The 16,622-nt window shown below is 39.3% G+C and overlaps 1 protein-coding gene across 3 annotated transcripts in view; it reads left to right on the top strand.

The window, feature by feature from the left end:
* The window catches only part of LOC139731623 (peroxisomal carnitine O-octanoyltransferase-like), a 39,740-nt gene extending 23,320 nt beyond the window's left edge, over positions 1–16,420 (top strand). For 2 of the 3 annotated variants that reach the window (XM_071642512.1, XM_071642513.1), the window contains exons 9-15: positions 703–786; positions 2,018–2,131; positions 4,889–5,019; positions 9,531–9,654; positions 12,576–12,748; positions 14,114–14,233; positions 16,050–16,420. In XM_071642512.1, coding sequence (XP_071498613.1) covers positions 703–786; positions 2,018–2,131; positions 4,889–5,019; positions 9,531–9,654; positions 12,576–12,748; positions 14,114–14,233; positions 16,050–16,176 — 873 coding nt within the window. In that variant the 3' untranslated portion in view covers positions 16,177–16,420. The remainder of the gene's footprint in view (positions 1–702; positions 787–2,017; positions 2,132–4,888; positions 5,020–9,530; positions 9,655–12,575; positions 12,749–14,113; positions 14,234–16,049) is intronic. The other variant, XM_071642515.1, reaches the window with a different exon arrangement.
* The last annotated feature ends 202 nt before the right edge of the window (positions 16,421–16,622 follow it).

Here is a 16,622-nt window from a genome sequence, read left to right as displayed (position 1 = left end):
CACAAACTCAGGAAAAGTATGAACTGAGAAAAGAGGCTCTGAAGTACAGTATCTATTCAAGCGCTTAATCTTTACCAAACCGTGCTGGCTGTGCGATGAATGGGACAAAAAACAGGAAGTAAACCACCAGAGTAACAACAATGAAGGGATTATCAGATTAAACTGAAATTAAGCATGCCTAATTAACACATTCTGTCCATAATTAATGCCAACTTTCAAAGCAGTAGCACTATCCTTTCAAAAGTTATTAGAGTTGAAAGTGAAGAGTGTGGACAAGGTTTTTCAGAAATGAAAAAGGGATTCTAAAGACACACCTAATCACACTATTCTACCAAAAATGTTCGAGATAAACTGCTAAAAAAAAACACACTTTCCTGCCCGTTTTATGATATCAAATTTTAGCATAATGTAAAAGAAGACCCGCTCTTTCAGAAAATATGAAAAAGTCAAGTTCGGCTAGGTTGACCCACTTCACTTATTTTCAGTCCTCACGCAAAATCAGTGTGTGCGACTTTATGTTCGTTTTGAGGTGCACGGTCACATATGAACAACCACTTTCCCATAGATTACATACATATTATGTATATATGCATCATTTGTGGATACAAGTATAATTATGTAAATTTACGTGGGAAAGTGGTTGTTACTTGTAATCACGAACAGTCAGACCTCTTTACGAGCCTCATGTTATATGTTTTACAGCATGCTCCTTTTGATGCAATGGTCTGCGTAGAAATGTCTCACTGGGGTTATCGGAGGATGGTGAAAGATGGAGGAACGTGGCCGGTAAGTCAGGAGTGCTGCTAAATTCATGAGAGAGACTGTTTTCACTCTCTCTCTCTCTCTCTCGCTCTCATGTTATCTCTTTACTTGTATCTTGTTATCCCAATGTTAGACCACCATTGTATAACTAGAAAAGCACTCTGAGAGCGCAGACCTCCGCCAAGCAGCTCATTTACAATTTCCATCCATGCGCACATGCTGAATATCGCCCAATTTCCCAATATAAAAGCCTTTTGTTTACGTCACCAGCTTCAAGCTACGTGCCGCAAGTTTCATTCAAATCCATTCTCAACTTTTTGAGTTATTTTGCAAACAGACAAACCAACACTGATGATCACTTAACCTCTTCCTTCCTTGGCGGAGGTAACAACTACTTTTCAACCTTGATATAATGTCATCCCAGTGTTAGACCAACATTATAACAACAATTTTTCCACCTTGTTATGATGTTATCCAAACATTAGACCAACATCATAACAACTACCTTTCCACCTTGTTATAATGTTATCCAAACATTAGACCAACATCATAACAACCTTTCCACCTTGTTATAATGTTATCCAAACATTAGACCAACATTATAACAACAAATTTTGCACCTTGTTATAATGTTATCCAAACATTAGACCAACATTATAGCAACCTTTCCACCTTGTCATGATGTGATCCAAACATTAGACCAACATACTACAACCACCTATGCACCTTTGCTGTCACGGTGGAAAAGTGGTTGATATAACATTGCTTTAATGTGGGAACGATGTCAACACGAATAAGAAATGGGTAGTTGGCTAAACATCGTACCAAAGTTGGTCCAACATATCCATCTTTCACTGTTGAGTCAATGTTGGCGTGATGGCCAAACATGGCATTGGGGCAGTGTCATATTTTTGACGTTGCGTCAACGTAGTATTCATATTTAGATTTGCCTCAATTCCTCGCAACTATCTGAGATATTGGAAATGGCAAGCGAGATATATGAGTAGTGGAAACAGCACGGAAAATACTGTCCTTCTTACATTTGATGTTTGCAAACAGATGCCGAATTGATCACCCAAACAGCTGCCCCAAGTCTACAAAGTTACTTTGGGACATGTTTCTTCTTGTTATTATTCCTGTCATATTGCTCTCTCACTTTTCCATGTACAGTGTACTATGACATCATGAATTCTTATAGTTGTGCTTGTGTTTAATGGTAGTGAAATGGTGAAATTGTAACTGGAATTTTTGCCAGGATCCCAGTTCTGAGATGAGGGATGACCTACCAGATCCAGAGGAGCTGATATTCACCACAGATGCAGTGGTGAATGAAGCCATAGACACGGCTCAAAAGATTCACCACAAACTTGTAAGTTGTATCTGTGTCTGCCACATCGTGTCTGCCACACTGGGCTAACAAGTTCAGAAACATAAAGAGATTTAAGACACTGTAGTCACATTATGTTCTACTGTATATCCCCCTCCAAAAAACCAAAAAAAAAAAGCAAATGCTATTTCAGCGGCTAAGAATATAACATCTTACCTATATTTTGCAGAAAACCCCATTCAGTTTTGTTAAGTGGTCGCAGAGAAACGTGGATTGTTGTAAAGCATGTCATGGGTCTGATTCTTCCAAGTTTAGCACTGGGATGCTCTTGGAACTGCATATTAATGTGTGAACGCAATGGACAGAACTTGGAGGGAAGGAATTCCTGACATGCTCTACTAAAATTCTCATTTCTCTTTGTCCACCGAAGGAAATCGGATGGGGTTTTCTTTAAGATTTGGGTAATAAGTCATAGTTTCATACCCTGAAATTGTATTTGGATTCATGATTTTTAAAGTGATCATTGCAGAGGGTCCTGTTGTACTTTTTTTTTTGGGGGGGGGGGGAATGTACGGTATAGTAACAACTGGAGAGAGGGTTAAGGAAGGAACTACATGTATAGAGTGAATAGTTTTAGGTGGCATTAAAAAAATTTTATGATATGGAGCTGAATATTTAGATGGTCTAGCTTTTGTGTCGTACAGTAGGAGAGTGTGTTAAACATTTCCTCTGTCATATCCTTATACAAAGTTGTATATATGCTTCCTAAACAGGGTTACACACTTTCCAATTTTTCCACTGGTCTGACAGACAGGTCAGACCAATAGGTTACCAGTTTTTCCATGTTTTAGTGGTCCATTCCTGAAAATGTTACTGGTCCAACAGTGATTTTTACTGGTCAGAGACCATTGGACCAGTGCCAGTGTGCAGCGTTGTTCTAAAAATCAAATGTTATGTGAAGTTTGAGGGGAGGAGAGAAAACAGTAATAGTCTTGATGCATTCAGTCACTTTTCTGTGACTTAATCAAGAAAAGCAATAAAATGAAATTGCACTGCAGTAACCTGTAAATGGTTGTAATTTAGTGATAGAGTGATAGTGTTTATGTCATCTGACCCATGATTGTTGAGCAGATTCTCTTCCAATGTCTTTACAGCTTTGGCAATATGATGTGTGTCTGACTAATTCTACTATCTTATGACAGCAATTTCCATTTCTTATGTAGCTGATATCCCAGCCTGCTACCAACCTGTCACTGCGCAAGGTTCAATTTCTTGCTGACACTTGTTTGCTATGTATAATCAGGGAGGTGTTAGAAAAGGAGAGACAACTCTTCGTAAGTCATGCAAACACATGTTTGGGTTCAAAGCGTTACAATGAGATGTCTAGCATTCCACTATACGCTTTGAAGTCGTGCTCTGCACCGCTCTAGTTGCAAGGTGAAGTTCGGAGACGAAGAACGCATTTCACCTTTCGTTGAATTACAAGCTTTATTTCCCTGTAAAATTTTAAATGAAATACTCGAATTGACTAAGAGTAGTTTAGGAAAGAATTCAATATTATAAACATGTATTTCTAGTTTGTTTCTAATGTGCAAGTCGAAATGACATGAAAATTAGGCCCTCTTAAAAACCTAATATTTGTTTATAATGCGCACATTTCCGCATGTTAGTTTTCTATCCTTTAATCTGGGATATTTTGGTCTTTCAAATAAAGTACTCTGCTAAAGCGTGCTCCAGCGTGCTTTTAAACTATTTGCTGTTAAAATTGTCAGTTTTACACTGCATTTTGATTCGCTGCTCCAACTTAAGGTACACAAATTCATTGTTGCCATCACATTGAAAGAGAGAGAGCGAAATGCAGTAGGGGCAAGTATTTCTAGATGGAGAACGCTAGTCCCGATTATTGATGCTCTCTTTTGTCAAAGCACCTGATTTCCACCTGTAGTTAAGTGCATAACTTCTCGGCGGTGCCGCGCATGACTTCAAAGGAGAGCAGGAGTTGTCTCTCCTTTTCTAACTCCTCTGTTACAGGAGTGGAATCTCTATCAAATTTGTGCAGATTTATGTGTAGGTTCTATAGCATGACAATTGAATGCTTAGCATTCCACTGGCTTTGGTGTCTCATGCTCCAAGCCGCTCTTCCATAGAGGTTTAGTATGGAGACCACTTCAGTTGTTCCTGATTTTAACAATTTTAAGCTGTATGTCAGAGGAAATGTTGAAAATCCTGTGTGGAACTCTTTGGTTATATGTTACCGAACAAATATTTTCAGTTCTTTCTCAAATCTGTCTTGTTACCAATACCCCAGGACCGAAAAAAGGAATATTAGTGTCATATAAAAGGTAGCATTTGACCATCTTGTGCAAATTTGTGCGTAATTTTCTTTGCCAGGTTTAGTACCTGTATGTGAAATCTTTTGATTAGATGATTGGCTATAGCCTGTTTTTGTGTGTTGAATGGCATTTCGTAGTTAAAGAAGTACAATTTTGTTGTGATTTTTGTTCATGTGTCCTGTTCTTTACATACTGAATAATTGCTGCCAAACATATTGAAAGGGACGGTGAACTGCAGCTCGCTTAGTTTTCGTGAATGAGGAATGATGCATGCTTAAAAAGTGTTGAAGCAATTTATTGACACCTGTGATAGAGCACATAACTTCTTTGCAGTATGGAGCGAGGATATGAAGGAGAGATTCTTGTTTCTTCTCCTTCTCTAACACCTCCCTTGTATCATGAAAAGATCATTAATGTGACATCAAGTCACTCACCACATGTTTTTTCAAACGCACTGGACATGCAGGTAGACGACGTTGAAATTTTGACAAGCTTCTATGCGAGCTTTGGCAAGAAGTGGTGCAAGCAGTTTCGCCTCCACCCAGACATTGTATGTCAGCTGGCGATCCAGCTTGCCTACTACAGGATGTATGGAAGGTAAGCGCAAACTTGTCTCTGTTCAGGCTGTTTTGCATTGTAATTTACTTGTATGACCTCTTTTGTACTGAATCAGAGTTGTCTAACTTAACAATGAATGCAGGTTTCCAATATAGAAAGGTCTTTTTAAGAATGAGATGAAGTAGATAGAGCCTTGTTAGTAAGTTTGCAGGGAAAAGTCGGGCATTATTGTCCATGCATGGATAATGTAAAGATTGAATGAAAACTTACTGTTTAAAGTTTGATCTTTGTTTCTTGTAGAGGTCTGTAGAAGGGACTATTGAAGAGCATGCTCTTGTGCATGTGCTTAATTTTAGATGGCAAATGTGACTGAGAGCCACTAGCCTTTGGATGAGGCCTCCACTGCTTTGAATGTAGACTAAGCGTGCCCACTTTAGATCGCGTTTGCAACAGTCTGGGCCTCCGGATGTGATGATTGTTGTTGTTGTTGTTGTTGTTGTTGTTGTTGTAGTTGTTGTTGTGATTGTTGTTGAGATTGTTTTTGTATCACAATTAGTCTCAATTCAAACACAAAAGGATAGAAGTCAAGACTTTGTTGGTTAGAGGCTAGAGAGCCACAGAAAACAGAAAGATTTTGATTATTCAAATCATGCGTAGATATGTAACTATACCATTGCAGAGGGAGTGGAGGGCACATAGCCTCTTTAAAAAAAAAAAATCACATTGTGTCCTTTCAAGTCAAACTTTCACTAGTGAAAGTTTGACCTCTGGTTTAAATTGGCTTGTTTTAAAACTTTTGCAAAGTTGTCTCTCTCGCCCATCCTGCTTGGGCAAGTATTATGCATTTTGTATGCAGTCAATGTTGCCACCCCGCGGCTCAAGCCGAACGCGAAATATATCGGCCAGTGTCAATTCCAGCTACCTGTAGGGTTTCTCTCAATGTCCTTATATCATTTGCGTTGAGGCCTGTTTATGTGGCTTCTGACATCAAATGGGCAGTGCTATTACCCTTCTTCTGAGAGGCTTCATGCAACGGAGGTATTCCCTGAAATGTTTAACAACACATATGGTGTGTTTATCTTAAAAAGTTTCTCAGGCATTTTCGGACAATAGATTTATTCATCTGCCGTGTTTTTAAACACTTTTAGAAAAGGTGATTTGAAATGCCATTCAAAGGATGATTTTAAATGCGTTTGAGACCACAATCGCCTTTCTGCGAGTAGATAAAGGCAATGCCATTTTGAAACGCATTTATATATCCGAGCTGTCATGGTCGCTTCCAGTATACGCGCCGTTGGTTACAAAAAAGCTTGCACCTCAGATGACCTCTACCTATATGGGTTGCAAAGCGTAAAGCAGCTCAGCAGTAACAACACTCTAATCACGATTATATGATGTTTAGATAAACGCAGCACCCCGCGAGAATCAGGTTTCAAACCGTGGGTGTGAGCACCATTCGAAAGGCATTTTGACCCCACGATACCGCGGCCCATTTGTACATGAAAACCTAACCCGTCTTCTCCCCCGTGTTGGTGGGAAAACCATACTGTATTCAGGTCAATGCAATGAGCAGGATCTCTTACACAAAAATAATGTGCATTTGTTGTATCATTTAGCAAATCACAAGCGTGATTTAGTTCTTTTGATATTTCATTAGGGAAATAGCAGGGCTCTGATGGGACAAGGATTTTCATGGTAGAAAAAAAAAAAGGTTTTGTTGCTTCCAATGCTCTCAACCAATCAGAGCACAAGAAATAATTTGTGAGGGATAAAACACGGTCTATTCACCATTGCCAGATGTCTATAAACACCACCTGATTGCAGGTTTCTGATTTCAGCCTACCCATGTTATTAAGATAAGCTACACAGCTGCAGTGTTCTCTATCCTCAGTAAAGACATGCCAATTCCTCTTATCTGCACAGAAAGATTTCAGAGCTAACTCAGTTGTCTATGTTTAAAGGTAATTTATGCCTGAAGCTTGAGCTGAATGAACTTCTTCTCAAGTCCACCTACCACCTGTGTGGGAGGTGAAGTCCGTGGCACCCCAGCCCTCTGAACTAACATTTGAGCGTAATTGGTAATGAACGTTCTGTCTCGCTCCATGGTTAAATGGCCCATGGACTTGTTCTGTCTACCATTTCAATTCATTACGTGTATTACGGAAGGGAGGGAAATACCGGTGGCCCAACAACATGTCACACATCATGACAACAAAACAAACCACCACCACCAATGATATCAAACTTAAAGTAACAAAAACTTTGTTCTTCCCTCACCTCCAGCGGCATCGTCCCAGTCTCGATCCATCTTTTTTCCAACATGGTTCAAACAGGCCACACCCACTTTGGACAAAATGCATATTCATGATATAGTGCCTCAATGGAAAGAGTCATGAGTCTGTCAAAATAACCATGTGCTGTCTTTAAGAGCCTGTATCTTGTCTCTCTCTAGATATCTATAATGGAATGGACCACACTCCACTGCAGGAAAAGTTGCAACTACTTTCCCTGTAACCTTAGCAACCTTTGGAATGGGAAGATTGGTGTCAGACAAGAGGGAGGTGCAAACTCCTGAATGTCATCTTGCTTTTCTATTGGCAGTGTAATATGCATCAATCTAGTATTCAAATGATACCTGTGAACCTTTAGGTCTTGTCTTGGGCATAGGACCGAATTCTCTGGGTGAACTGAGAATCCCAACTCTATTTAATGATAGATTGGTGGTGGCTGAAACCGCCCTTTGGGTAGCTTCCTGTGATCTCACAATTAAATTGTCATTACGTTATCCCAAAATTTGCTCTTCTTTCCGAAGCTGGGCAAATACTGGCTTCAGTATTTTTGTAAACAGTCTAGGAGCAGGGCTAAGACCATTAGGAAGGGCCTTGTATTGGTACAATTTTCCTTGCCAATAGAAATGCAAATACTTTCTCGATGATGGGTATGGTATATGGAAACTGAATAGTATGCATCTTGCAAATCAATCGATGCAATGTAGCAACTTGGAGTTAGCAGTGACACATGCTATATGCATATTGTCCATTTTGAAATGCTGGAAAAGGATGCCTGTATTAAGTTCAGAAAGAGCAAGGATAACTTTCTTTTTGGGTCTTGTAAAGATATTGGAGATGAATTCTCTATTCTCTTGACTTTCAACTCTAATAACGTTTGAAAGGATAACGCTACTACTTTGAAAGTTGGTACTAGTCATTGATAGAATGTTTTAATCAAGCATGCTTAATTTCAGCTTAATCTGATAATCTCTTCATTGTTGTTGCTATGGAGTTTTACAGTCCATTTTTGTCCCATTCATTGCACAGAGCACAGCTTGGTAAGATATAAAAGCACTTGAATCGACCCTATACCTTAGAGCCTCTTTTCTCAGTGCGCACTTTCCCAGAGTGTGTCCTTTATTTCCAATTTGTAAATAGGTCAGAGAATCCATTTGAATTGACTTATACATAATTTTTAAAGTTTAAAGTCTGCTCTTTTAGAATCTGTGATCAATGTCTGGCAACTTTTTGTTGGTTTTGTGGTGCACGGTCACATACGTCTGGTTTATTGGGGCTAAAGGGTTTAGGATTGCCAAACTGGCAGCAGTGTTTGGTAGATAAGTAATCTTATTGTTGTCTGCCCACAGCCAAGTCTAGTCTAGGTCATTCTAAGTCCCACCTGTTGCTTCTCATCCTTGCCCTCCAGCATCTGACCTAACTCATGTCTGGGTTCTTACCACTTGTTGGCTTAAAGTTAGAGTCTGTGTGTGACAGCCAACATTAGAATTCCTCTCTGGACTTGATTAAGAGGCACATCACCTTATCAAAGTGATACTTGTATTCTTGATTGTTCTAGTTCCCAGTTAAAGAGGGGCGACTCTGAGCTATTTTGGAAAGATGCCACACTCTTCCCAATGGCCTTAGCCACTGGCCTGATAATAAAGGTTTTTATTTAGCTCACCTGAGGCAAAGGCTCAAGTCAGCTTTTTGGGTTTAAACAGAGGGCAGATGACACAAAACTATGGAACAAACATATTTTTTTGTATTATTTTTCAGTACAGCCAATAAAACAAATAGTCATGTCTAATTCAATGCTGTTATACTTTTGTCTCAATGTCTGAAAATGCTATTGTGGGGAAATTACAAGACAAATACGGGCACTAGCATTTCAAGCCTTCTAGATGGACCATTGTATATGTGCCCTCCCACAACGGTTATCAGCATCTAGATTAAGAGTTCCTATTGATCAGATTTATTGCCATCCAAAAACACACAGACGGGTGAAAAGTCCGAAGACTTATATTTCCCGTTTACAAAACAAATCATACATAAATACATGAAGATACCTGATACAATGTACAATGCAAAGAATATCATTATCAATAAAGAAAGATAAAAATAGTGAAGAATTGTTATCCAAACCTACGAACAAACAAAACAGTTCCCTGTTCTTTTTTTCAACGCCTTTTGTCATTCATACCAGAATTTTATCTTCCTTGCTGCGTTCTCCTTCCCAGTCCCGCCCACTCTCCTCTGTTCTCTCTTTTGAACCACACACAGATCAGTGGCCACCTACGAGACAGCAACCACCCGCCAGTTCTACCACGGGCGCACAGAGACTTGCCGGTCGTGCACCCCAGAGTCCCTCGCCTGGTGCAAGTCAATGGTGGACCCTGCTGCCACTGTAAGTTTTCCTACCATTTCAGTGAACCTGTACTGCACTTTGGTGTGCCCGACAAGATTACACGGATATAACTATCAAGCTTATTTCTTTTTCTTATATAAACATGAAGTAGGGTTCAAGACTTTCGACACATTTTGCATGATATAGTAAAAGAAGAATGTTACTAACACACAAGATTGAAGCTTTTAAATTGAAGTAATACTAAGTTAAAACAATTGTAGTATATAAGCTATGTGGCTCCATCAAGTGTAGTCTTAATCAAAACATAAAATTCATTTACTGAAGTTCTCTGTTAAGGAAAAGTTCTTGGAAATGTCATAATGAGATACATAATGTTCTAAACACCTTGAAATTGATAATGATAGAGGATTTTTTAGTCATCCTACGTAGAGCAATCATGTTCGTCTAAATGATTTTAATTACATGTACATGAAATAGAGTTTCAACTTTCAATCGACACATTAATCTTTATGACATAGTACAAGAAAACTGACTTCTACGCATGGCTGAAGCTTACAAAATATAATGATATGAAATAAAAATATTTCTAGCATATACACTTGATAGTCTTCATCAAGTGTAGTCTTCATCAATACATGAAATTCATTGTCTGAAAATCTGTTATGGTCAAAAACCTTCAAAATGTCACTGATAAACTTCTGGAAAAAGTTGTCTTGCTTGTTTTGGTACCAATAAATGAACTCTACGAAATATGACACATAGTGTTTCTTTGTTCTGCTGTACAATGGCAGAGAAGTCTTCAGGTATCTCCCAAGGGATTCAATTGTATTAGTGTGAAATCCTGATGACATCAAATCAAATACGCTATGAAGTGTTCATCAAGTGTAGTCTACATCAAAACATAAAATTAATCGTCTGAAGATTTATAAAGATCAAAAACCTTCAACATATTATGGATGAACTTCATGAAAAAGTCATCTTGCTTGTGTTGGTAGCGATAAATGAACTCTGCAAAATATGACGCGTAGTGTTTCTTCGTTCTGCTATACGATGGCAGAGAAGTCTTCAGGTGTAGCCAATGGGATTCCATGGTATTGGTGTGAAATCCTTCATCATTTTTGAACTCCATGGAATGGTCAACTCGCTGATGAGTGTATCCATGTTTTGCCAAATTTGAATATGCCTTCAAACAGTCTGACACAATTAGTGTTCCTTCCTGGATGTGTTCCTTGATCAGAGGAAGCAGCGTTGCTTCAGATCGGTCTTTTACGGTGCAGACAAAACTCTTTTTGGAATCTCGCTCAATTCCTCCAAAAACCCATTGTCCTTCGACAGTGAGACTGACGTTATATTTCCGCATGCCAACTTTGGTCTCGTCAATTTCAACAACCTGTCCGGGTCCACCAATCATCGACTTCTGACTTAAAAGTACATCCAAACATACCTCTCGGCAAAACATATCCCAGTCCACCAATGTGTGCTCTGATACGCGAAGCTGCGTCCTTATTGCAGATCGTTTCATCCCCATACTCCACCGGTACGTGTATTTCAGGACTTCTTCGATACGCATATTTGTGAAAGAAAACCAAGAGTTATGACGGAGGGATATTTCCTTCTGATTGCAGCTTTTCCCCTTCATGACTCGACAAACCCACTAATATCCATCGAACCTGTCAGTTGTCTGGAGTTACTTCATGGGAGAACCACATGAGGGACAATTTCTCTCCTTGGCTCGTAGTTTCTGTTCATATAACCACTCGAGGGCTATGTGCTTATCCATCCCATAAGATGTTTGTCACTAAGTTCATCAAGGTCATGTAAGAAGAACTTGTTCCACGGTGATAACTCTGGCGCCATGTCGAAATCTCTGTGCTTTTGTCCCTAATATTGCCAAAATTAACACCAACTTGAATCCCACGACTTCTTCTCAAACAGTAATGGCTCATTATGCAAGGGAAGAATGACTTAAAATAACTTACAGCGTTGAATCAAAGGAAGAGCTTGTATAAAGAGATATTTTGAATAAATTAACTCACAAAATTCAACTTACAGGACGTATCACCAGACACAAACAGTGACATGCTTAGGAGTAGTGTATAAGCTGAACACACCATTTGTGTTTGTGTAAATGTGGGTTGTTCAGCCCATTGACCCGAAGTCCCGAAGGTGGTTTAAACCTGGTTTAAACCTAGAACATGGTAAAAATTTAGACAAGTGCTATCAAAGATCTATTGTTACGCCCTACTAAAAAATCTGAGATACCACTGACAAACAAAAGAGTTATTGACACCTGGATAGAACGGTCCTGTGTATAGAAATCTGGCCCAGCAACAACACATTGCTGAAATACTACAGTGTCAGGCTGCCAGTGAAGAGCAGCACTGTGCTGGGGAAGCTACAGGTGTTTTTATAGAATAATGCTAATCATTTCCCAGCCTACGTAATACATAGGGACAATAACAACAACATATACTTGCTTCATAAAAATAACCTCAGTGGCTGTGCATAATGAGTACGAACAAAGATCGGGGGAGAAATGACTTGTAACAGAGAGAAACATTAATTTTAACCACTAAAGATGTGCCAATCTTAGGATTAGTCATGAATATAGCAATTGAGAAGCTTTTGATAATTCTGCAATCAAAATGAGCAATGATGTGTGACTAAAATGTGTTTTGTATATGCATTACACCATATTTTCCCATACACTAGAGTAGAATTATGTAATTATGGTATTACTGGTATGCCAATCACATGCTATTGTGAATGTAGATTGTATGTCAGTGTGAACACCTATAGGCAGAGTTCATTCACAATAATGGCATTATTAGCATTAAAACAGCACCTGTACTTTGAAGTGCATGTGATATTTTTTTCAGTGAGAAATAATGTATCTATCACAGAGATTTTTACATACCAATTGTTTTGGGTGTGTTCATTTTTTTCTCTCTCTCTTGCAGAAATCCACACAGGCGGACCTTTTAAAGGCAGCGTTCATAAAACACGCCACCCTCATGGGGGAGTGTCTGCAGAACCAGGGTTGTGACAGACACCTTCTGGGCCTCTATTTCATCTCAGACGAGCTTGGCCTCTCCGTTCCTGAAATATTTCTGGATGCAGGCTTCATCAAGAGGTACAATAATGTCTTGTCATTGCAGTGTGGTGTTGTACAAGCAGTCATGATTGCACCATTAATCATTTTCAAATTAGCATTGCACATTTTTGCTACATTTTTCACCTGTTCGTATTGTTGTGCAAGTTGGATGAAGCACAAATCAGCAAAAATGCCCAAAGCGCTAGATGGTCCGTGGTTGCAGTATTTTGCATACATTGTATTGCTTATCGTTGATAGCATGGACCTAATACGCATGGACATTCATCGTATCGTTAATTGATTCATGCACCCGTACATCTCAAAAGTGCCACAGACATTTTTAGCATGCTTTACTGCTTTGATCCATGATCGTCACCGCCAGCAAGCCGGGAGAAGAACAAGACGGAGATTCGAGAAATCTAAAACTATATGCGCAGAAGAAAATAACTCACAAAAAAATCAAGTAAAGTGAATGTGCAGTTGTGGTGTATGTTGGGAAATCATACCTCAAAACAATTTCGCTTGGGAGAAGCAGGCAGTTTTTAAAAGAAAGCTAACATTTTGGCAGAATGACTATCATTTGGATCTCAATATTTCACTTTTCTCCAGCTTCAAGTTCCAGAGCAAAAAGGGACGGTAATGGTAGAGTACAGATATATCTTGCCATTAGGCAAGGTCTTATGCGTGTGCGAAAATGTGCGAATCAGCAATTACACATCTTTTGACACAAAACTTGTAATGATCTCAGGTTTGCTGCTCCTCATCATCTGTATTTATTCAAAGACATTCCCGTCTGAAAAAAGGCACATCAGTGAAACAAGACTGAAATGAGGGAAACGATTCTTTTGTTAGTGACGATACAATCGTTATTGTCAAGACACCTGAATGTACTCATTAAGACGCACATAATCAGGTGTCGGTGACAATCATAACATCAAAGAAAGACTGCCGTGAATAGTCCATGTTATATTAGGTCCATGCTGATAGCAATGGAATTATGGATTTGTTAGAGCCTGAATGCAAGTTGGTCAAAACTCTAATATTTGATTACCCTAGTACACTGTCTGTCAGATAAGCTGAGTGAAATAAGGTTATTTTTACCAAGAGTCCTCCGGCATGGCATGTCTAAATCAGGACTAGTGTTTCAATGCCTTTCCCCCAAAGGGTGTCAGAGGCATTGTGTTTCCAGGGTGTCCATCCCTCCATTCCACATTTTGTTTTTGTGACCTAAGAAAAACTGCCTGATGGATGGATATTCTTGGTACCTGTCATAACGATAGTCAAACATAAGCTACCATGGAGTTGTCATGTTATGAGATGAACAGGATAGGAATTACAACTTGTGGTCACATTACAAAGTCCACCTTTTACCCTTTCATCTCTACTCCATGGTCAATCCTACAGTGGTGGAGGTGGTAACTTTACCTTGTCTACAAGTCTGGCAGGATACACACCGTTCCTGGGCCTCGTGGCACCCATGTGTCATGATGGATATTTCTGCACCTACAGGATTACAGATGACAAGTGAGTATTTAAAGGAGATGGCTTGTATCTGATCAGTGGGAATCAGTGGGAATGCTGGGGGATGATTGTTCCAATCCTGTGGGATTCATTTGAGAGTACATTATATACACTTTATTGTTATGTGAAAATTATTTGCTTCAGAATGGTCTCATATTCAAGTAATGTGCAGTTTAATGTTTCCAGGTTAGCATGCCTGTGCAGTGACAGGGCGATCGTTAACGGCCCGTTTACATTAAACTGCACATTAATTGAATATGAGACCATTCTGAAGCAAATAATTTTCACACAACAATAGATATATAATGTACTCTTAAATGAACCCCACAAGGATTGGTACAATCATCCCCCAGCATTCCCACTGATTCCCACTGATCAGTTACTAGCCATCCCCTTTAATAGATTACTCCAAGGCGAGGATCAGTATATTCCCTTTCAGTGCTGGGCTAATGCTTTAATTGTTTGTGTGCTTCGAGTGCCAATTGGCACAGAAGACCTCATACCATTGAAAACTGTATACGCCATATATTTCGCGAGTCTACATTTTCGCGAATTGGGAATCCCGACGACTTCGCGGGTGGTTAAATTTGCGATCGTGGAGTCCTGTACTGCACGGAGAAATGCACACGCATCCGTCACATCCACATTGGGATCAGAATCAATATTTACGCGTGTCTTTAATTTCACGAATAGCACCTGACTCGCGAAATTTGCGAAAAATAAAAACCTCGCGAAATATTCGGCGTATACAATATGCTGTCCAAAGTCCCCAGCACAGAAAGTGTTAAACATATTGCACACTCCACTCCGTGCTGACGTTCACTTTACGTGAAAACAAAGAGACTAAAGTCAAGCAAATAGAATTGTTGCACATTTTGTTAAAAGTTGCCAGAAGTGACATTATTTGGGACATAGTTTGTACAGAGAAATATCATAGAAGTCTGTGTCTGTCAATTAGCAACATTACTGTAACAAGTCCCACTATAGCAATGAGTTGCTATTACAATCATCATATCTAGGGAATTTCTTTGATGCAAAGAATGTGCCTTCTCTTTTGTTTCACTTTAAAAGCAGAAATGCGAATACCTGTAATTTGTAGTTATGGAACAGTTAACCCTGAAAATGTCAGCTAACCTCACATCAGCTTTTATTTCAGCTTCTGTAAGAAGCATTTGAGATATGCGTGAAGTGCAAAGTGAGTGGGTGTGTACCACTAGCCTTTGTCTGAATGTGTATAGGGCTCTAGGTGTACAGCTTGTGTATCACAACCAAAGAGGTTAATATTGTACGACTGGTACTAAAGTATGCAGGGTACGTATGCGTACAAATGAGATGTCTAAAATTGAGGGGATAGTGCACGCACACTGATCAGGATATCGATAGTGACTTCACTTCAGATCTTTCAATTCGAAATGTTAGTGATTAAAAGAATTGCCTGTATATTCTATTGTAATTACATTTCAGTTGGTTAGATATTGATTTTTGCAATATCATATCGTCTCAACTATTGCTGAGATCAAAGTGATTTTTTTTAGCATTCACAAAATAAATAGCTATGACTTAAGCGTAGACTAGAAGATTATTTGACCCATGTGATTGCTCAATAGTACAACAATCAATCTTCAGTGTAGTATTCATTGAGAGTAAAGAAGTTTGTTGCCATCTACTGTTCAATGACTGTACAGTATCCAGGAAAGACAAGTGCCTTTGACAGCAATTGCAGCTACCTTCATTTTGACTGCACACTCTCGTGCCAACAAACCTTATTGATCACAACTACCAATGTACCCTTTTGTATCTCATATTATTTTGACTCCAGCTTTGAGTTCTGTGTGGTCAGCCACCACAGCAGCTCGGAGACGGACAACCACGCCCTCTTCAAGCTCATCTCCCAGGCCATGAACGACATTCACGGTTTGACTCTCCACGCCATGTCAAAGCTTTAAAGCTTTGGTCTGACCAACGCGATAAAGTTAGGGCCAGCCATCCTTTCATGTTGTCTTATTCTGATGCAAAAAGACAAAAATAAAACAGATGTGAGATTACCAGGTGTGATGATCTATAAGGATGCCTTTTATTGCTTCATGATGAAAAATATGTATATCATGTATTTCTTATGAGGTTCCAATAGGCAATGTAAGAGGGGCAAGAAATAATGATTTTTATCCTTTGCACATACCGTGTATAGCCTTTTCAAACCCTTGCTTGTTGTCTATGAATAGTACATAAAGGCCCGAATCTGGAATTCAGGGAGGTGGTACGCTTGAAACCATGGTTTAAACCATGGACAATTTGTATGGAGCACCAAGTGTCACTTGGCCTATTTCTTTCCGAAATCAGTCATTTCGTTGACGAAATGACCATTTCATCAACAAAATGTTGTCATTTTGTT

The sequence above is a fragment of the Diadema antillarum genome, unplaced genomic scaffold (assembly GCF_040938485.1).
Source record: "Diadema antillarum isolate AM-2024a unplaced genomic scaffold, OU_Dant_1.0 seq00000382_RagTag, whole genome shotgun sequence".
Taxonomy (NCBI): domain Eukaryota; kingdom Metazoa; phylum Echinodermata; class Echinoidea; order Diadematoida; family Diadematidae; genus Diadema; species Diadema antillarum.
This window is presented reverse-complemented; position numbering and strand designations above follow the sequence as displayed.